General features: G+C 38.5%; 1 protein-coding gene across 12 annotated transcripts in view; it reads right to left on the bottom strand.

The window, feature by feature from the left end:
• The window catches only part of LOC5570466 (gamma-aminobutyric acid receptor subunit beta), a 233,463-nt gene that overhangs the window by 27,702 nt on the left and 182,192 nt on the right, over window positions 1-23,569 (bottom strand). For 9 of the 12 annotated variants that reach the window (XR_002499536.1, XM_021840618.1, XM_021840628.1 and 6 more), the window contains exon 7: window positions 15,598-15,735. Coding sequence is in view for 11 of the 12 variants with exons in the window: in XM_021840618.1 (XP_021696310.1) it covers window positions 15,598-15,735 (138 nt within the window). In the remaining variant the exon portion in view is untranslated. Of the gene's footprint in view, window positions 1-15,597; window positions 15,736-19,701; window positions 19,840-23,569 lie in introns of all 12 variants that reach the window. The other 3 variants (XM_021840621.1, XM_021840626.1, XM_001653155.2) reach the window with 1 other exon arrangement.

The following is a 23,569-nucleotide window of genomic DNA, read 5'->3' as shown; positions in this document are numbered from 1 at the left end:
GCAGGTAGTAGTGTTTGATCCTTTAGCTCTCTGAAGTTGACCTTTTTGTATGGGGAAACGGCTTTGGTGCATTTTATATGTCCGATACTGGATATGGAGATTACTATGGAAAACGCTAATCTTTTGTGTTCAGCCCTCTATCTCTTCGTCATAATATTTTATGGAAAAGTGAACAAACTAAAACGGGTCAAACTTTTTTACTAAACTAGACTAAACTGGACAGTCTATCCTGTTAGGCCTAGTGCCGTTAGACCGAATATCGTTAGGCCGAAATTCATCATGCCGAGTGCCGTTAGGCCGAAAGGGTCGTTAGGCCAAAAGGGTCATTACGCCGAAAATGGCCGATAGTGCCGATAGATAGATATAATGAACCATAAGGTCGAATGGGTAATTAACAGAGATAGAGTTAGGATAATTTGTATCACCTAGAAGCCGCAGGATAATTTTTCAGGTCGAATGGATTGTTAGTTGTTAGATCTGGATAATTTTCATTACCTAGAAGCCTTCAATAACCACTGTGAAATATTACTAGAATAAAGCCTTTGAAATAGTAGTAAATGATCAAATGTTATTTCGGCCTAACGACCCTTTCGGACAACGACTCTTTCGGCCTAACGATATTCAGCCTGACGACATTCGGCCTAACGACATTTGGCTTAACGACCTGCACCAGGACAGTTGATGGTAAACATAATTACCTATCTTGAGGCAAAATTTCACGGTTCGATAAGCATAATTACCTATCCTGTGGCATTTCTTTTAAATCGTCTTTAAATTATGAAAATCGTTTTTACAGTGTAGGTTACAAATAAGATTTTTCATTGTTTTTAATAAAAAAAATATACAATTTTATACAAGCCATCTATAAATTTTGTTGTATTGGTTGCCGTTTTTCAATTACATTGATTTGGAAAAAAATCGGATGTAAAAGTTTGTACCTTTTCAAACGATAGTTCAGATAAATTTTGAAAAAAATAATTATGCAAGATAGGTTATTTTGTCAAGGTCACATAAAAAAATGGAATCTGAGAGGTTGCTGTCAAGCTTGAAAAATGATTTGGCGTGAAATGCTTTTTTTCTAAGTTTAGAGAGGTATTACGTTTTCGGATTTAAAAATTAATCTTCCTTAGATCAAAATATAAATCCCTCTTAGATAAGATCAATATCTCAAAATATTTCGAACTTCTTAGACTTTTTCAATCTTTTTCAATAATATTGATGACTATACTTAATCAAACAAATTTATAAATATTGAAATCGTTATACACAATGAATACGGTATAAAGTTTTGAATTATTGTTGTGTAAAGTATTCTAGGACTTTGATTTTTAGTTAATTTTGTTATTTTATTGAACAATGAAAGGTTCGCTAAAAAACTTCAGACAATGTTGTTTCAATTTTGCTTGGTTTGCTCCCAATTGAACATTTTTCTGAGCAACGGATATCGAGAGATATTGTCTAGTGTTTAGCATATATGCTTCAATTTTAAAACGACTCAACTCTTACAGTAGAAGTAATATAGGAAAAATGAATTTCGACAAATGTTTATTACTTTAGTTTAAGTAGAATAGACTGATTTTACCTATCATACTTTGAGAAGATAAATGAATTCAAGTTAGTTGAACATTAGATTTTGGTCAACAATTATCTCACTTATCGATATTAAAAATATCGAGTTCGAGGAGTAAATTCAAATAAGAAGCATAGAGAACTCAATCTTAGCAGTCAAAATTCAATGCAAAATATCTTCTTAGTTAGATTTCACTACAGTTTAGTATATACCTGGGGGCTGGTTGGACACGTCAAGAGTTAATCATCAATGTTAACTTCCTTTTTTCGATTAGCCTAGATAGCCGTGTAGTTTTGGTAGCGATTGTTTCAATTGGCTAAGAATTAACACTACGAACTGCCTGTTCCGGTGGTAAAAGTCCACCTAACAGGTTAAGGGCTGGGAGGGAGAAACCAATACAAAATTTCTGTACGTCATAGTGAGCCGAGATTCCGCTGTCACAAATTGTCACTGTGAGCCCAGATCTCAAACATTGGACTAACATGGAAAAAGCGCGTAACTGATTAAAACACATTTTTGCATTTCATCAAAAGTGACAAGAATCGAATGAAAATTAAATCATGCACACAATGCAAGTAATGTCAAGTGAGCACCTTTCAATCGGATTGAATATAAAGCATTGAAAAAACGCATCGTTTTACTTTTTTCAATAAAAATGAATATTTAGTGCAAAGAAAACTGTGGCCCTTTTTCCATGTTTGTCAGGAAAAATCGAAAGTACACAACAAAAGAAAACTAGCGATTTTCCCCAAGCCTGCCTTGATTGTTGTTGGCAAGTTGGAGTTATCTTGCAGTTCAAACAAACATTGTTCTATATTTCGTGTGTAGTATCGGTGCCTTCCTCCCAGGTTAAGGGTAATGCGGCTCCAAGCTTACCGTGTCTAAGAATGAATGGTTAGGAGAGTCTAAATAAAACCTAACCCCAAACGGAGCCTGTGGAGTACCAGGACTCCCTCCATAGTATTGTGCCCTTCCTGCGCTACCCGGAGCACACTATGGGCGGTTTCCATACAGACTGGCGGCCAAAAATATTTTTTCCATCTCATGTCGTATTTATGAGTTTTATGATACAAATTTGATGTTTTATTTTCAAAAACAAGTTTTCGAGGCTAACTTTTGAATAGGGCCTATAGCGAAATTTTAAACTTTGTTACTTATAATGCATATAAGCCATTTATGCGATTAACGTTGTGCAAACCATTATAAATATTAAAACTTACATAGAAATGATGATATGAATGATTTAGCGAAATTCAGTTATTTTCTGAATTAGTTTTTAGCAGTTTTCAATAGAAAATGGTTAAAAACATTGGAAAAATTCAAAAAGCCTTCAATTAAAAAAGTGCAAATTTGTGCAGCTAAATTCTTCACGATCCTTTAGTTTACATCCCAAAGTACCCTTGGAACTGAATTTAAGCCTGGGACAACTTGGGACAAAAAAGTACTCGATGTGTTAACTATAAGCATATTCGATTTTTTAATCTCCCACTATTTTCGAGCTTTTTTAATTTTTTTATGGTTTCTAGGAAGCTTTTTTTGTAAGCTTTCAAATGGTGTAAAAACATTTTACGTAAGTATAATAGAAAAAAAGTTATATTCATTTGAGTAAACCATAGTTTTAGTTAATAAAAACAAGTTTTTCTCCATAGGCTCAACTTTGGCACCTCATATCTGAGTGTGCAATGCAAATCATGCCCTAATATTTTGGGGATTTCTTAGCAGACATGTTAACAATGAAATGGCGAACAAGAATTGAAATTTGGGGCACATCACTTTTTTGATTATTGGTCACCTGATAAGCCATAGTGGAGCAATGGTACAGGGCCTGAAAATGCTCAGCTCATGAGCAAAAATCAGTCGATTTTAGGCATCGTTGATGCTCAGCTAAGGGGTATGCGGTGAGTTGGCGAGCTCGTTGAGGATTGACACTCATCAGTACGTTCCTACGTGATCAGAGCAGATCAGGAATTAGAAACCAAGTGATCACGATAGCCCATCGACGAATTTGAAGCAATTGTAGTTTTAGCAGACAATTTTCCCCCTTTCGAGAATTCTATAGGGATACGGAGTGTTTATATTAAGCTGTTTTGAGTTTGATTTCAATTTTCAGTACCAATGAATCAGATCTGAACGGCTAAAGGCGACGGACAAATGGAGTTAGCTTGAGACTGCTATCGAAGTCGGTTGGCGGGAGATTTTAAGAATGAAAATGGCAGTCCACCATGTTTTGTAGTTTTATATCGTGTATTGGGTGTTTTGTATTGAGTGATTCACTTCAGTCATCCTGATAGTAAAACTAGTGATTATTTTCAACTAGGTATCGGAAAATTCGGATTCCGATTCCCGCTAGTCTTGCACCTGACTACCATAGAAAATTGATGATTTAAGATTGGGCTGTTTTTGTTTGGGAATGCGTAATTCTATAATCCGCAAGTAAGACACTCTCGACCAACAAGCCTTACGCTTGATAAATGAGTCGATACCATCAATTATATGGAAATAGCTTGTGATTGTGAATGGCAAAATTCAGTCCATTCTATTCGGGTCCATGACAAGTGTGTTATATTGAAATGTCATTGCAGAAAGCTGAAGATTGAAGTTCCCATAAAACCTTTTTTTTGCAAATTCAGTGACATTTAGGTTCAATTTGGTTTGCTTTGTTTTCAGCCAGCTCGTAGCAATCGTGGCTCGGGTAGTGTTTCACTTTGGTGGTGCTAGGTGAAAATCCGAGCTCATTGTTTATCCCAACAGTGATCGATCATGATTACTAATTGGAGTCAAACTGAGTGGCACAGTTCGCTCGGGAAACATGGTCGCTTTGATTGTGCAAAGTTCATGCTCATTACGCTCGCTCACGTCTTCAATGCCAACAATGTACAACAGGCGACCTTGTGTTTCTCTGAGATAATTGGCTGCCTTTCTTCAGTCTCAATCCTGAGGCTAACCCAGACAACCAAAATGTACGTGTAACGAAATCACCTGGAGGCTTTGCATGTGCAAAATTTTACTTATAAGATGTCACGAAAAGGCCTTCTACGTACAAAAGTGGAGGCGATATAGGTACATATATTATGTGGTGAATAGTATCAAATAATGCGAGTGTATTAATTTTCTACCGAACTAACCTGTGATTTTGTGCGACTTAACTTATGATAACAAATGTTGAATTGACAGCTGCTAGGGATTGATTCGACTTACTTTGTACGAGTGTACGGGACGAAGCAAAATGTACAAATGAACTCAGAAAAATAGGAGGAAACTCATCAATCTGACGATTTTGATCACTGTGTGTTGCGTGTTTGATGTAATTTGTATGAATAAACGAGTTATTACGTTAACTTTTATGCGACTTCTGGTTGTCTGGGAAATAAGGGTGGGATTATAAAGATGTTATTTAGTTTAAATTTTCACATTTATGGTTTCGCATTATGCGTTTTACACAGTATATTCTGTGCTTTTCGCCTTTGGCGACTTCCAATACATACCAATCTGGTTTTTCGCTACAGATCTTTTTCGTGCTGAGATTGTGAAAGCTTAATCCTGCCTAGTTTGGGTAGTGGCTACGGTTAAGATAGTTTGTATCTATCTTCAGCATGAAGGAACAGCATCAATTAATTTTTGCAGACCCATGCAAAATGCTACAGCCCAAATGGCATTTATTCAAGAACTTTACTTTCGTAGGGGGATTTCTATCTTGGTAACCTTGGGACCCAGTTTTTGCTACTTTCATTAAACATGAAATGGCGAACTTGCGTACCATGCCTCGTACATGCGTGCTCGTTCATAAAGCAATCGTTGCTACACTCATTTCTGAGCTAACAACCAGAGATGCATGTGCTGTCTCAATTGATTTTTCTGTTGGTGACCTCAATAGGAAATAAGTCTATTGTTCGGTGTATTTACCATATGATGAACCATCCCCAACGGATGATTTCAACCGAGTTTCGTACACCGTGTAACTTCTGCTGATTGTGAGCAGTGATGCTGATACTCACACATCATCTGGGGCAGCTCAGATATCAATTTGAGCGGCTCCAGTCTGATCGAATACTTAAGTAGTACTGCTCTTGGATTACTTATTATAGGCAATCTTCATGGTATCTGCTAGAGAAGAAGTGTTAGACATAACGCTCTGCTCGAAGAGAATTGCACACTTTGCATTTTTTAATATTCCACAAACTGGGAATTGGTTATGACTAAATTTCATGGATTCTCTCCGTCCATTAGAAATCCTGTCTTCTGATCTCAAAATTGTTATTGCTCCGAGTGTTCTCATAATTGCTTGTCACTTTTCTTATAGGAAATTTTCCACACAACTCCCTTCACAGGAGAAGTGGACGTCTGGCTGTTTGTAAAGTATGTCAGATAGTCAGGCGATGCTCTTGCATCGGCTAACTCAAGGTCGAAGCTTGTTATCACAGTTCGAACTCAAATTGAGAAGCTAGATTCAGTAAACTATGTAAGCCTTGTATGGGTATCTGTCCATTCTTCCATCAATGGAATGAATTGACTGATGAGCTAGCACGCAATGGAGCATCGCATGACTTCACTGGCCATCCCCACAGGTGGCGAAGTATTTAACAAATTCGTCAAAGCAGAATTGCAGTGTCTTGGTCGGAGCGTTGACTGGCTACTGTCGACTCAACTATCACATGACAAATATTCAACGTGCTGACTCATTTGTGTGCGATAGTTGTGATTCCGATTATGGAACTTCGTATTATCTGATATGTAACTGTCCAGTTTTCACGCAAATGCGATTTCAATTACTTGGTAATCACTTATTAAGTGTAACTGATTTCAGAAGCCTGAATCTTCAGGACATTCTGTCATTCTCAATCCGCTGTGCTAATGAGCTATAGGCTCTTTTTACGCTCATGCGTTTTGCAGTGCCCTTCTAAGGGCGCTGCTTGAACCCATTGTGGTATGGAACTACATGCTCTCATTTCGCTTATGCGAATTTGCCTCTTCAAGGGTCCCCACTCATCTTCCCTTCCATTTCCTCTCTCATCGGGTAGATGATGAAATAGGCTCCAAATATGGCAATGGCACAAATCTCCCAACTGGCGGGAAACGTGCCTTTGGAGCCGGCCTTCTGATACCTAATTGATTTCACTACAGTTTAGTATATACCTGATAGTAATATTTTTAGAAACTTACGTAATATTCGGAATTTGGTCTCTCTTGGAACAATAAATGTCAAATTCTTGATTTACAAATGTACACAATTTGCTATGATGTTTACAATTAAACAAGGAATGAGCCAATGCATTTCTCTCCCCATCGTACAAAACACCATGCGTCCCATCTGAACGAAAACCGATATCATGCTTAAATCTAGCGACACATTCAAGCTGTGTAGGATTTCCCGACAAAAACTGCTTACATTCTAAGGCCGTTTGCGAAGTTAAACTAATTCGAAATAACGCGCACAACTTAACTTACCCGGAACCGATACTCCATAGAGCGAAATTACATAGTTGGAATCCCTTTTTCGTCGACGTACCAATTAGCCAATGACCAGTAAATGGATGGGTAGTACTATTACTTAAAACTAGAGAAGGTGGCGTAGCCCGCAATCGTTAGGAGTCCCATTAAAGATTGAATAACATAATCATCGAGATCCTGCCGAACGAATTCGGTGTCGAATGGCAACTGGGTAATTGCCAAAATCGACTTTAGCTTGCTTTCATCTTTCGAGGGGCCGTTTCGATGAACGTGGAATGGGGGGGAGTACAACAATTATTCGGGATTTTTGGTGATGGTGGCGGTGGTGGTTTAGTGGTTGGGTGGCAGTTTGAAGGAAAAATAGGGATTTAAGCAAAATCTGGTCCAAACAAACGTAGAGTGAGAGTGAGTGAGTCACAACAACAACATAAACCGAAGAATATACAATACAATACAATTATACAATATATATCGAACTGAAATTCCAACCGATACGTCAAATCTGAGAAATTGGGAGACACCCCACAGTAAGCGCCCTGTGATCACACAGGCACACAGATTAGGCTACGAGACGATGGCGGTTAGTAAAAGGTTGGTCGTATCGGTAGTTTTTTTTATGAGGGGGTTCAGGGTTTTTGGGGGACTCTTTTCCATTGGGGTATACTCCCCCCTCACGTCACACGAACCACAAAGGGACCCACCTCGGATGGGTGCGGACCATGTGAGCCCCCGGGGTGCGACGCGAGACGAACACGTACACAGTGCGAGGGAGTACGGTACCCCAAATAGAGCCATATGATAGTGGGGCGGCGGTTGGGAAGGATTTTTCGGAAAACGGTTTTTGGTCGACGGTTTTATGGGTGGGGGTTCTACGATCGGTTGAGTGATTGCTACTACATACTGCTGATGTTAGGGAATGGGGCTAACCGATCCAGATGTGAATGCAATGAAGCATGAAGGTGTGGGGGTGAATTAATTACAGTGGCACAGGATGATTATGGATTCGCTTTGAATGTCACTGCGGTGGTAGAGCACTAATCTAATCTTGAACGAGTCGGTCGTGTTGTGATGGCAGTTGAGCGGTGGCAATTTCCGAATTGGGGCCGTTTCGGGCAGAACGACACAGGTCGTAAATTGGGTGCTTTGTTCGAATCGTTTTTTTTTGCTTGTACGTCTCCGCACCGATGTATGAGCGGTAATGTGATCATTTAGAGGCTGAGCAGTGACCGACTGCGACAGAATATGAAGTTAGTTCACTGAAATGGCTTGATTCTGGAAAATGGACTACACAGAGGTACATGCCCTTCGACAAACATGTTCAAATAAGTCGTCTTGTGTTTAACTCCCTTACCGTTTATTGGATCAATAGTTATCGCAAGAATATAGAAACAGAAATATTTTACATGTTCCTGTTAGATATTAATAGTAAGGTTATGAATTATGAAGTAGATTTTATCATCTAACAATTCGAACAAAATACATATCTATCCTTTATTGCACATATTAAAGTTTTTTGTGTTATCTAGGAACTAGTATTGAACAGAGTAGAATGCATACTAATATGCTCACTCAATAAATATAGCACTTTAATTGAAGTTAGTATTTTAATATGTTCTTAATCACATTTAATCAAACAGATTTGCAAGTTATTCACTTAAATTTCAAGGCTGTATATATTTGTATCGTGAAAATAAGGTGTACTGAAAAGTTTACATCTTTGTGCAGCAGTAAAAATGCAGCAGTAAAAATACAGCAGGAAAACTGAAGAGTCTATATTATTCACATACAGTCACCAGCAAAATTAGTTGCTCACTTTTTTATAATCACGTAAATTGATGAAAATCGTAGTTCATTCAATTCCTTCTGCAAACACATTGATTTATTGCTCAAACTAGAATCGAAACACCACATCTCTTGTACGTTGTCTCGGCCGTCAAATTTGGCATTTCCCACATGACCATCTTAATTTAAGTGAAACAAGATATTTTTTACAACTTTGGTGCAGTTTTCTTAAACTATAAAAAAGTAATGGAAGACATTCAATTTATTGTAAGGACAGTTATTCATATTTTTTCATTGTTCTGTACCACAAAGTGTTATGAACAGTGGGATACAAAAATGATTGCTTAACGTGGTTACGAAATGTTCTTATTAGCGCTTTAGTTTGATGAAGGTGTAGAAAAATTGAAAAATTAAGATTGAAAGACTGTTGCAAGTTATCCCACAGGGGTAGTCAAAAAAAAACCCTGTAAAGGGGTTAGAATATATGCCTCTCACGTCGAGGACTTGGAATTGAATCCCATTTCATAGATAGTCACTTATGATATTAAGGTTAAAGTGACGACCTTCTTCGGAAGGAAAGAAAAGTCGTTGGTTCGGGATGAAATTAACCTTGGGTTAAAATCTCGTTAATAAAGATAAAAAAATCTTTGTTTATTTTTCTGATATTTTGTTCACTTTGTCACCAATGATAACGGCCTGAGACTAATAATTTTCGCTGATGCTAACTACACTGATGAAAACCACAAGCTAATAGAACACGAGCACTTGAAAGCGTTGTTTGCGTATGAAGTCGGAGACCTTTGAGGCGTTGAACATCGTTCTTACAACGTTCAAGGTCAATCTACACAGCAACTGAAGGAACTGGGAGAGAACACCAAAGACTGGAGCACTATTTTGGCGTTTTCTTGAGAAGCATTGGGCCATTCTTCAGTCTATTTGTTTTTTTGGTTCAGTCGAACCAAAACGACTCTTCAAAAGTTCACACTTTAGTGCCAGTTACCAGCAGTTGTCCAATCTGCAAAGTATCAAGCAGTGTCGTCGTTTCGCAATTGTTTATCATCCGGACATTTTATGGCTGATTGAATTGCGAAATCAGCGAAACACCACTCTTCTGTCAACCGCGCTCGTGAAACTCGCCGATCGCTTCGGACAATGGTGCGCAAATTAGTATGATCACGGAAAACCTGTCGCAGCGGCCGAACTTCAAGCGGTTCCACGAGAATTTACCGTTGAATGGTGTAGGCGGTGTCCAAACAATCAGTGTTAGCTAGGATTCTGTCACGCTACTTCTCATTTAAAACTGCAGAAGTGAAGTTTTATGTGCTACCCCGGATAGCGTTAAACCTGCCGCAGCAGAACATCGACATCAGTTCCTGGAACTCGCCGATCCAAGTTTCCACAAGTCTTCGGCCGTAGATGCTATTCTGGGTGTGGAAATCTTCTACGACTTGCTGTTAAGTGAGCAGATGAAGCTATCCGCTGCTGCTCCGATTTTGCGCAACACAGAACTAGGTTGGATAGGATTCCATCTCCACCATCAGTGCAGTCGTCGCTCATGTTACCTACGAAGAAGTTCATGAGCAGCTCGCACGCTTCTGGGAGTTAGAGTCATGCTGCATGAAAAGCTGCATCTCCATCGAAGAGTCTTCGTGTGAGTCTGTCTTCGAGCAGACTACAACAAGGGACCCGAATGACAAGTATTGAGTAGTCATACCTAGGAAGGAGTATGTACTGGAGCAGTTAGGCAAATCCAAGGAGATAGCCACCAAGCGATTCATGGCTTTGGAACGTCGCTTGAATGCAAACCCAGAAACGAAGGCTCTCTAGACAGCATTTATACATGAGTATGATGAGCTGATGGGACACATGAGAGAAGTCAGAAACGACGAGGAAGAACCGATGCCCACCTACTATTTGCCACATCATGCTGTGATGAAGCCTGATAGCACCACGACGAAGCTGAGATTAGTGTTTGACGCAACATGTGTGACAGATACAGGAGTTTCGAAGGATTCTTTGGCGAGAGTCCGTTGATGAGCCACTTCGAACGTTTCAGCTGTCGATTGAGACTGAAGGTACTCCGTCGGTGCCGTATTTGATAAGTCATAGCATAAAGAAGTGCGCAGAAGAGGGAGAACGAATGTATCCAGTAGCAGTCAACATCATCAAGCACGACTTTTACGTGGACGACATGTTAGCTGGACCGAAGTCTGAAGGAAGCAAAGTTGTGCATGGATGTTCTGTCGCTTCTCGATTCCTTTGGCTTCAATCTCCGGATGTGACATTCAAATCAGCCAGCGATTCTGAAGCGCATTCCCAACCAGTTACACGATGAGCGAGATCTTTTGGACATCGATACAGCATCGAGTGTGAAAACTCTAGGTTTGACCTGGGAACCGGCGTTGGACATGTTCTGGTTCGAAGCTCCACGTTGGAATGTGGAGTCACCCGTTACTCAGCGCGTCGTGCTGTCTGATTTCGCTCGTTTATTCGATCCGTATGGACTAGTGGGGCCAGTAATCGTGCAGGCCAAGATGTTTCTCCAAGAGCTTTGGAAGCAGAAGTATTCTTGGGATGAATCGTTGAGCGCAGACCTGCAATCACAGTGGCTGGAATTCAGGACGAATTTGGATCCGAATGATGCAGTTTCCGTACCCCGCTGATTCGCATTCAGCGATAATGTGGTATCATGCGAGTTACACGGATTCTGTGATGCTCCAGAAAAGGCTTACGGAGCAGTAATGTATCTTCGATGCGTAACACATAGGGAAGAAGTCGCAGTCCGATTAGTGTTGGCTAAGTACAAGGTAGCTCCGTTGGAGGATTTTAAACGGTAGAAGAAGAGGTAGTCGATCCCTGGGGATTTGGGGATCTGGGGAGATTGGAGCTATCGTCGGAAAGTATACAGATTCCTACAGAAACAAACTTCTGGACCGATTCGACGATCGTGAAGTGTTGAAAATATTCAGTAATTTACAAAGTTTTGATCTGTGGGCTGTTGCGTGAAGTAACATGTTCTAGAAAACAGTTTTTTTTAATTTCCTTTTATTGCGGTAAAATACAAATTTTAGTAACATAAAATTTGAAATTTCTCCGGTCTTGAAAAGTCTTCACTTCAAGAAAAAAAAAACTTACGAACAAGAGTTATCGAGCATCCATGCCATCAATTTCGATATCTGCGCGAACACTTTGGCAGGCGTTAGTGAGGTTCTTACTTTTACGATCGTCTCCTGTTTACTGCTAGACGACGGCAGTCGGTGGCGGTGGCGATAACGAGCGGTACCTAAATCTAAATGTATGATTGCTGATAACAACCCGCCCAGCAGAACCGTCGTCGGAACAACGGTTGCAGTAAGAGCGAGTGCGTCGCTGCCGGCCCAGTGTTGCCAAATATTGTTCGACTTTCATCTGTGTTTTTATGGTTGAAACATTTTATTTTTCATCTTAAGTCAACCATCAAAATTTTTAATAAAATCTGTGTAGTGCTAAAATTTTCAAAAATTTATCTAAATAAAGGAATGATAGATCGTCTTGAAATTTCATTTATTTTTAACTGAACAGATCATCAACATTTCTGTTTTTATGTGTGACAAAATGTTCCTCAACTCGCGTAATATCATTTTAGGAAAACATTCTAAACATTCTGTGATCTGTGGTCACAGATATCTGTAGACAAGAATAGGCAATAATCTGTGTTATTACAGATAAATCTGTGTATGTGGCATCACTGCCGCGGCCCGAAGACGACCAACTGCGTGCGAACCTTACTACTTAATCTTGTTTTATTGGCAACGCTTTTCCGGTTGCAACCTCGGTGGCGTGGCGTGCGCTTTTGGACGAGAGAAAAGCCTGAGCTGAAGATTAGAATCAATTTCCGATGTTTTGCTCCTACGAGGCCTTCCGGGTCCGAGTCCGGGAACTGCGCACGTGAGCTCATGATATGTTCGGTTGATTTTATGGGCATTACTTCTTGGCATTAGCACCGGGAGGAAATAAAACGAATACCGAAGTTGTGTTGTGAACGCCCGTCGTCCTGCGTTATGGTTTAGCACGATGTTTGATTATTGCGACAAATTGAATGTGAGCGTCTTAATGGCAATTTTATTACGGTATTTACTGAAAATCGGTAGACGCAATCGTAGTTTTGGCGGTGCCATTTAAGGTTAACTTGTGCAACGCAGTACAAATTACTGTGTTTTGCCCGACTGGAATGATGAAACAAACATCGATAGTAATCTTGATGTTAAGATTTCTTTCCAAAAAACTCGATATTGACAACGCTCTTGAAACTTTAACTAATTCCTTTGTTGAATCAAGAGACATTGCAATACCAAAATGTGAGGGAAAATTCGATTCCGTGATTATAGACGATGATCTTAAACTCTAGATCCGTCTTGAAACTTGAGGAGAAGGCAATTTCAACGCACTCGCAATCTTTCAAACAAATAAATTAAAAAACGGTTTCTCAATTGAGATACAAAAAAATTGAAAATGAAATTTCTCAATTGAACCCTGGCTAAAAGCCCTTTTGGAAATTATCTAAAATTTTGAAAGAGGAAAACAAATTATTATTAACTAATTGCGAAAAAGCTCAAAAACTGGCGCTGTAATTTGAAAGCGTGCATAATTTAAATGTAGGACTCAGTAGTCCAATTGAAAATAATGTTACTCAGGACTTTGAAAGCATTATCAATCAAGAGAACGTTTTTGAAAATTCCTGGAAGATTGATTTGCAAGAACTGAGAACTATTATTAAAAACTACGAATTAATGAATGTCCCTGGCGATGAAAGAATTATTTACATCCTCATCAAGAAACTTCCAGAGAGTAGCTTATCGTTCTTGGTTGATATATTTAACAGATATTTTCAGTTGGCATATTTTCCTGACAAATGGAAAAATGCCAAGGTGGCAACAATTTTAAAACTGAACAAAAATACGTAAATTCAAAAATCAGTAAACTTTTTGAAAGGGTCATTTTGAACAGAATGATGGCCCATATCAACGATAATTCAATTTTTGCCAATGAACAGTTCGGATTCCGACATGGACATTCGACCACTCATCAACTTTTACGTGTAATAAATATGATTCGTTCCAACAAATCTGAAGGCTATTCTAATGGTCTTGCTGCTAGATATAGGAAAAAGCATTCGACAGTGTAGTTAGAATAATCTAAAGTTATCTGTCAAATCGTACACTTGTGGTTTATTATCAGAACTCCAAGTCTAAAAGACTTCCTGTAAGAGCTGGTGTTCCTCAAGGCAGCATTTTGGGTATACAATATTTTCACATCTGACTCACCTAAGTTACCTCAGGGATGTCAAAGGTCGTTTTTTGAATTGCAAGGACATGAGAATGACATATGACATGGCGACCGTGACATAACATGATAGTCATATCCTCGGTTGAAACTGATTTCGTCAATGGACCAAACAGTAACAACATTTTATTCGAACTTTTCGGTAACGTTGGGCAAATGTTCGTTATCTATCAATTTGGTGTTATGCAATTGTTTCTTAAATGAAATGTGCATATTCGAAAGAAAAAGTGAAACTGAGTCACCTACTCTTTAAATAAAATAACCTGTTATCGTAAACCACCCCATAAAAAAAACAATACGGATACCAATACCGGAGCAGAGGGCTAGCGGTAATGCAGTATCATTTGATGTATCGGAAAACAAAATGAATATTTATACCCAGCCCCTCGTGGATGAGGCCGACATTCGGATGTCAGTCGGCAATTCATGCCCCAGTGCTTCTTCCTGTTTGTTTGCCACACATCGTCACAGATGATCACATTACCGGAGGGCATACATTTCGGTTGCCGAGTGGCATCATGCACGGGGTAAGCTTTGCGAGAATTAACATAACGGCTCTATTTCGTGTTCGGTTTCTGCCTCGCTGCCTGCCATCAATATGAAAATGATATTTATAATAATGACATCGATAGCGGTGATAGGGTGAACGTTTCATTTGCATTACGGATTGTAATTTGAGATCGACTCCGAGACCTTCACCCTACACAGCAATATAATCAATTAGAAACGGCCCGGCCTTTTGCTTTCCACATAAGGGTCTGTGGGTGGAAAGAAAATTTGGCACCGTGCACGGAGGGAATTGTACACTGACATCGAAGTGTCAGATATCGACAATTTCCCAAAGATTTTCGCTATCCATGCAATGGGTGGTAATGTATGTGAAAAGTGCATTCCGATGAAAAATGGACTTCGGTGATGGTTGGGAAGATTGGTGAAAAGCCAGACTAGAGCGGGGTAAGTACAGTTTTGAGATTCTCAGCGCTATGAGTGTATACTGACTGATCGAACAGGGGAAAAACACAACGGAACACGTGAATTTTTCGTTAGATTCTCGATACTGCGAGAGTCGGTTTGGTGGTTGCAGTGGTGGAAAATGGAGGAAAAGGTGAAACTGAGATAATTTTGACTATCGTTTGTGTTGATTTGGTTGTTTGGCGATTTTGACTCTAGGTTCTGATAAGTTGATAACTATATAGAGGTATACTTTGAGTTATTAGGGTTCTGATTGATTGGTTGATTTGAGCGGCATAACAGTAGAGATGAGCGAGAGAGAGATATATAGAAAGATTTTACGTACAGAAGAGTGAACGAAAGAACGATAGTAAGGTATGGATTGTTTTTTTTTGGTTTGGTTGATTTGTCGTTTGTTGGTTGATTGAGAAAGGCGAAAGGGTGGGGTGGGAAGTATATTGAGAGAAAAATGAGGAAAACTGAATGAGCAAGAAATCAAAATATCGGTGACCGTCTACAGGTACCTGTTGTGAGACTGATTTCCATAGCACGCTGACGGTGTCCCAAAACCTTAAACTGAGGCAAAGATACTTCACTCGAGACTCCGACTGAATTGGGGCCTTCATTCCATTTATATCGGATATCTCGCATCGTGTATCCGACTAGGAGGAGCGAGAGGAATAGAGTTTTGCGGCACAATTTTTGTTTGGTTTGATTGGTTTTTGGTTTTGACATGTGCGTTAAGAAAAAACGAGGGTTGAGAAAATATGCAAAAAATTAGACACAACATAACGAATGGTACAAGAGATATACAACAATTGAGATTACACTTATTTTTCAGTGGTGGTTAAAGGTACAAGATCCGCTAGTCACTGCTTTATGCTAATGTAGTTATTTGCACTTCTACAAACATTTCCTAACACCTGTGACGTTCTAAAACTCTTGCTATTCTCTAACAATTCTCTTCGATATAATTTTCAAGTGTAATTGCGATTCCTTGTTTGTTCTTTCTCAGACAATTTGTTAACTCCTTATCTTACAATGGTTTAACCTTACAGCCCTAGAATTGCATGTGCTGGAATTGAAAAGACTATTTCTGAACACGGAGAGACGCAAGTTCGTCGCAAAAGTGCCAATTGGGCTTCCGGTTGGATTGAAAGTGCCCCAATTGTCACCGTGTCTTATCTAAGTAGGATTAAGATAATAAAATTTTTACAGGATGATTAAAAAAAATGAAAATGTCATTCACTATTTTAGTAAAGATTTATGTATAAGTACTTGATGTTGGTAGCGGGGAGCTAAAATTAAAACCAGCTATAAGTTACAAAACCCTAGTTTTCTTGCGCGATCAATTCATGTTTGTATAAATGTATGATTAGGGGACCTAGTAGTTGTACTTGGCAAAAGGGAGCAATGGGCGATGTATCGGAAGGTTTTAGCGAGTTCTTGTCGCATTGTCGAAAAGTGCGCAAGATCCGGCCGCATAGGTTTGGCTTTTTTTCTGCGGCGTTTTTGTCATTTGCAGCGGGTAACCCTAGTTTGGATGCTGTCCTGGCTGCACCGAGGAAATGGTTTGAATCAACAAAAATTTTAATGGAAACGAACTGGACGAAACTTGATTTTGGTTTTGCTGAAGCTGATTTTCAAATTTGACTCTGTCAGTGTCGGCGTTTTTGTGATTGTTGGTAATTTTTAATTGATGAAATAGCATCGTGTGATGATTGTTATTGGTGATCGAGAAAACTGCTGAGGTGGTTCAACTGCTTAAAGTTTCTTGTAATATTTGATGCCAAATAAATGAACGGTGTTTAAATATTTTTGTTTCAACATAAAAAGTTTTCCTAACTTTTGTTGCAGTGAGAGATTTATTGATACAGTAACCGAATATTCTCAGGAAATTTCTGAGCTTTTTAAATACCTAGAGAAATGGTTGGAGGGGTTACTAAAGAAATTCTAGGAAAGCAATTTCTGAAGGAGCTCTAGGAGAAATTCCAGAAGAAATCGCTGGACGGATTCCAGCAGAATTCTTAGGAACGGTTCATTAGAAGATCTCTGGATTTCAGGAAAAATCTCTGGATGGATTCCAGGAGACAACCCTGGAGGCACTCCTGGAGAAATCCCTGTAGGGATTCCAGGAGAAAACCCTGTAGGGATTCCAGGAGAAATCCCTGTAGGGATTCCAGGAGAAATCCCTGTAGGGATTCCAGGAGAAATCCCTGCAGGGATTCCAGGAGAAATCCCTGTAAGGATTCCAAGAGAAATCCCTGTAGGGATTTCAGGAGAAATCCCTGGAGGGGTTCCAAGAGAAATCCATGGAAGGGTTCCAAGAGAAATCCCTCGAAGGAACCAGGAGAAACCACTGGAGGAATTCCAGAAGAAATCCCTGTAGGATTCCAGTAGAAATCCCTGAAGGGATTCAAGGGGAAATCCCTGGAGGGATTTAAGGGGAAATCCCTGGAGGGATTCCAGGAGAAATCTCTAGAGGAATTCCGGGAGAAAACCCTGGACAGATTCCAGGAGAAATCCCTGGAGGGATTGCAGGAAAAATCCCTGGAGGAGTTCCAGGAGAAATCCCTGGAGAGATTGTAGTAGATATCCCTGGAGAAATTCCAGGAGAAATCCCTGGAGGGATTCCGAAAGAAATCTCTGTAGGAGAAATCCGTGGAAGGATTCCAGGAGAAATCCTTGAAGGATTCCAGTAGAAATACCTAGAGGGATTCCAGTAAGAATTCCTGAGAGGATTTCAGTAGGAATTCCTGAAGTTGTTCCCGGAGAAATCCTTGGAAGGATTCCATGAGAAATCCCTGGAGGGATTCCTGAACCGAAATTCCTGGAGGGATTCTTGGAGAAATTGCTAAAGGGATTCCAGGAGAAGTTCCTGGAGGAATTCCAGGAGAAATCTCTGGGGGAATCCCAGGTGATATTCCTAGAGATTCCTGGTAAAATCCCTGTAGGGATTCCAGGAGAAATCCCTGGAGGGATATCAGTAGAAACCCCTGGAGGAATTCCAGGAAAAATCCCTGTAGAGGTTCTTGGAGAAATCCCTGGAGATATTCCTGGTGGAATCCTTGGAGGGATTCCAGGAGAAACCCATATAGATGTTCCAGGAAACATCCCTGGAGGGATTCCAGGAGAAACCCATACAGATGTTCCAGAAAAAATCCCTGAAGAAATACTGGAAGAAATCCCTGGTGGGATTCCGGGAGCAATCTCTAGAAGGATTCCAGTCGGAACCCCTGGAAGATTTCCAGCTCGAAATCTCTTTTTTATTAACAACATATAGCTAAAAATAGATAGCTATGCAAGTTGTTATAAACTAAGGCACCTTGAGAACCCACAGCAGTTTTCTGAATAACCGTATCCAAATTGGATTCAACAAACTCATGTACGAAGTAATCAAATTTAAGGAAATAATTAGAGAAAGTTTTGAATTAACTGATGCATTGAAGAACTTCGGTATCGTAGTTCAAGTAGTTGATCAAACTTCGCTGCAAAATCTTCTAACCGTAATAGTCCGATTAATTACAACCATTGTGCACCGAAGTTATCGGTTTCTGCTAAATATTGCATATTTGCACACAACAATATATGTTTTGTAGTCTGTTACTAGTTAGTATAGCTCAATGCTCTAAATTACTTCAACTGTAGTCTTCTTTCCTGGAGGAAACGAACGAAATAATGTCCTTATACTTGATTTTCAAACACTGAACGAAAAAGTTGAACTGAATTCGCATTAAAAAAAGTATTAAGTACAAACATAAAATCAATCAAAACAAAACTTACGTGCAGTCATTTGATTTGCGTACGCTTGGTTTCTCATGTTTCTGTACTTTAATTACAAGATTCGGTGAAACTCAAAATTCACAACACAAGAGTAAAACGATTCGGCTTGAGATTTCATCTGCTTCAGGTATTAAACAACAGAGAGAATTATCTTTCTTTTTTTCTTCAGTGTGGTGAATGTTAGTGTGTTAATTTGATAGTGGTGGGTGGTGGGGTGGTAGCCGTTGGGTTGTGGCACACTTAGAGAAGTATTGTAACAAAAATAGGGATGGTAATTACACAGAGGTGTTGGTGTATGTGTGTGTGAGGAAAATTTTCCATTTATTGGGAAGGTGTAATTGGGAAGATATTTGCACTGATAAAATGTGCAGATTTCGGTGACAATTTGAGAAATATATTCATTTAGAAAGATAGATGTGTGGTTGTAGTTATTCAGTGAATGGATTATAGCTTTTATCAGCCTATTTAAAACTTTGAGAAGGAAATCCAACCAATCAGATTTCAGTTTTAACGGTTTTAAAAGGTTGATAATTTTGCTGAATCATTGACAAATTGCATGACAATTCATCGAGTGTGCTAAAACTGATTGTACTTGGGAAGTGAATTCCCTGAAATAATAAGAAAACAAATGACGGTAGACAAATGATCAATAAGAAAGGAAAGTTGGAATGTTTTTTGTAAGAAAAACTGAAAATACAATGGAAGACAGGATGATTGAGAGACAGATATTGAGAGCGACAGCGACAGAATGTGAAAGAAATGTAGTTTGGAGATACAGTTACAAATGTGTTTTTCATCGAAAAAGGAAAATAAAAGAAATTATTGTTTTTTCAATGATGGGGTACCTGTGGTAAGGTTAATTTCGGTCGCCCTCTGCCTGTGACCTAGTACTCTAAATTGTGGTAGTTCTACTTCGCTGCTCATTCCGACACTACTTAGGCCGTCTTTCCAGAAGTACCGGATATCTCGCATCGTGTAACCGACTCCAGGGTTTGCAAAATCGGTAATGTTATTGAGGTTGATTTCGAGTTAAGTTTTTTTTAAAAGTTTTATATGGTTTGTTAGTGGATCCGATTCAACGATTTGGGTGGCATATCGCAGATTTGGGTATGATTTAATTCGATTGGATTAGAATTCGTGTAGAGTTCGCAGTTTTTTTTTGTTTTGAATTCAAACATTAATGGCCGTTTCAATGTTTTTGGGTGTTCGAATGAGTACCACGGTATACACATATACATATAATTGATGTTGGATTCGATGTTGATTACGGTTCATTTTTTGCGATTGATTTTTGGCAATGTGTGATTTGATTCGAATGAGAGAATGGAAGAAAATGAAAATCATTAAAAATGGTTGTTCTGGCATAGATTTGTAAGTAAATGCAAAGATATATGTAGGTTAAGTCCGACTATTGGTAACATTCGTAAAATAAACTATTCGCAAGAGATTAAGCTTAGCATACATTCATTAGTTTGAATACTCGGTAATCGGTTATGCAGAGGGTATTATTATTTATCTAAAAAACATAATATCACATACTCAGATGCTGGGTGTAGTTTTATGAAGGTTATCAAAGCTTGTTTTCAGTGTTTGCCTTTGGTGGAAAAATATTTCGATTTTTTATTTCATGACTGTAAATTTGTAAATGCCTGATTAAAGATCAAAAGTAAATACACACATAACAAGAAAAAGACTGAAAATCGTAGGAAACATAAATATATAATTATAATATTGTAAACAAATTGAACACAGACATATTATCTTGCGAAAAGCTTATATGTAATAAAAAAACAAATTAGTAATTGATTAATCAAAACGTATGCCCCAAAAAGTATGAATTTTCAAAATTTGTCACATTTTGATCGTCAATGTGTTTGAGTTGAAATGTATAAAATCAAAACCAAGAAAAAAAATTGCAAATGATTAAGAAATTAAAAACACTAAAACCAAAATTCAAAACAGAATTAGAACATAAGACAACAAGAGAATAATGATTGAAAGCTTAAATATATTTTAGTAAAACCATGCAAAGTTCGATATGATATCAGCAAATTCATTTTTAAACCACATTATCGAAGAAATACTTTTCCAAACAAAAAATAGGATCAATGTGATCGGTTAAGGAACTCAATCAAAATCGGCAAGGTATCTTTTATAAGGAATTTTGTTACCAACTTAATCTCACTTTCGCTTGAAATATACGTAATTAAAACGCTCCTGTTTGATATTTTTAGAGGACAAAAATAGTAAGAAATTATCAGTAATGAATGAACTCACACGCACACTGAACTAAAACATCAACGCAAAAATGGATGAATCAGCGTTCAATAATTTTATTTACACAAACGATGGGAAAATTAGAACAAAGCAAAGCCGAGAAAAAAGAACATCCATTGAAACAAAACTCGGAAGGTAAAATGTCACCCGGGAAAACGGAACAACCGAAAACAGTTTGCTTCACTGTCCTGGAAAATATCAATCGTATGCAAGAATTAGAATAATGATGCTAAAGGTTGGCATGCACAAACACGTCACGGGAAATCAAAACTGGACTCGATGATGATGATGATTTTATGTTCGTTCGTTGTGGGATGTCATCGATTGGCTTTGGGGGGATCATTTGCAATAGAATGATTGGGGTCTTGATTTTTTTTGGGCTTTGGATCATGCATGTCAGTTTGAATATCGATGTGCGGTGTGGTAAGAGCTTGTACGTTTTGGTCTCTTGTCCATATTCAGAATCATCAAAAATTACAAGCTGACATTAGTTTACTGTGGCGTTTTTCAATTGTTCAAGTTTTCATTGAAACTGGAATAGAAGAGGTTACAGATGAATGGTGAACAGTGAATTATTCCATAGTACTCTTAATACCTATGAATCTATGAATAATGCAGTTGCAATTTACAGGAATAAAATGAAATAAATTTAATTGACAGCTTGTGCCGATCATAGAAAGGTTATAGAAGGATTTTCTTCTAAATAATGTAGTTAATTTTCATTTAAAAAAATGAGGCAGCCTATCACGTGTTACCTCCAATCTTCAATATTCTTCGCTTAAATGCCCATTTCGGAAAAATTCCCCCCATCATAAAGCTTGTTCCAGTTCAAGAAACTCAATCTCTCGCTGCCTCCGTCGTTGCTATCAACTTTCAACTATTTGTTTTTCCAGTTCATAAAATTGTGAAATCCTTCTCCATGCCTTGGCTGCGGCACTGCTGGCTGGGGTCGTATATAAACATACATACATGTGGGTAGAGTACGTAAATTGGTAGAACGAACCTCGAAAAATCCCCACCATACTAATCGTAAATCCTTGCAGCAGTGCTACTTTAGCTGGTTATCTGCAGAGACGCTTCCTCGGCTTTTTGGGCAGGCCCACATATGGGGAGGAAGAGACGTGCCAGTAGGGCGACGGGTGTCGTCGACGTTTAATGTTTGATACACGAACCAACCGGCCACAAAAGTACTGCGGTAGCTTTCGGTACGGTTGGGGTTGGAAAAATGTGCGAAAATGGAATGTTGTCCTAAATTTGGAGTAATAAAAGTTTATTCTTAGAAAAATGATGCTTTAAAAGCAATTAAACACTTGGTTGCATTCCAAATAGAGAGTTAGTTTAACACTGGCTTTAGCAGCCTTCTAGGATACAGGAACACATAATAGATACTATACGCAAATACTTTCACAAAAAATATTGGAAATATATTGAAATTTATCTAGAATCACTGAAGAATGGAAGGTATACACTACATGTCCAACCATGTATCTGGAATGGCCACCGGCATCCAAATCTTTGTTGATGAATTTGGAGGTACAACCAATCCCTTACACAAAACTGTTGAAACTTTGAAAGTTGATCAATAGGGCCCTAACGCTTTGTCCCAATTTCAATATAAAACATTAAATTAAGGCCAATAATACATGTTTTTCGTTTACGTTGGTTTAAGTTCAAAAAAAATTTTTTGAGTCAAACCCTTTAGTTTAAACTCATATTTTGGATGTATTTTGTTTTCCGTGTTTCTTTCGAAGTGTCAGATACACTGAGAAATAAAAATAGTCACAGAATTACTAAAGTTTATGCATTAATCACTATTTTCTATCTGCCTCTCCTTCATTCTGCTGTGAATTTTCACACTAACTGTCATTTCGACTGGGTGGAAGCTTAGCGATGCTTCAACCCAGGCGAATTGACAAATAAGAATAAAATTCCCTGCAGGATGAAAGAAAATAGTCATAAATTACTGTAAGGTTTCTAATAAGAGCCCGAGAGGATTCTGATTACAATTTTGGACATATTCTAATGAAAATCCTGGAAGAATCTCTTTGAGAATCCTGGAAATATGTTTCTAATGTGAATCCTACAAAATTTGGAAAAGAATCCACGAAAGATTCTAATCAGAATAAAGATGGAAATTCTGTGAGATTCCTGATTTCGGTTATAAATCTCGAAGGATTCTGTTTCAAATCCTGAAAGGATTTGGATAAAATCCTGGAGGGACTTGTATTAAATCCTGGAAAGAATGTGTTGTGAATATGTATCCTGGAAAGACCCTGATGAGAAACATGGAAGTATTCTCTAGAAACAATTGGAAGAGTTTTGATGAGAATCATGAAAATATTCATATGAGAACCTGTAGAGACTCTAATGATTCTAATCCTGGAACGATTCTGGTGAGTATTCTAAAAGGATTGCTGCATGGATTCTGACGGGAAT

Source organism: Aedes aegypti, chromosome 2, assembly GCF_002204515.2.
Source record: "Aedes aegypti strain LVP_AGWG chromosome 2, AaegL5.0 Primary Assembly, whole genome shotgun sequence".
Classification (NCBI taxonomy): domain Eukaryota; kingdom Metazoa; phylum Arthropoda; class Insecta; order Diptera; family Culicidae; genus Aedes; species Aedes aegypti.
Note: the sequence above shows the minus strand (reverse complement) of the source record. Positions and strands in the feature narration are given on the sequence as shown.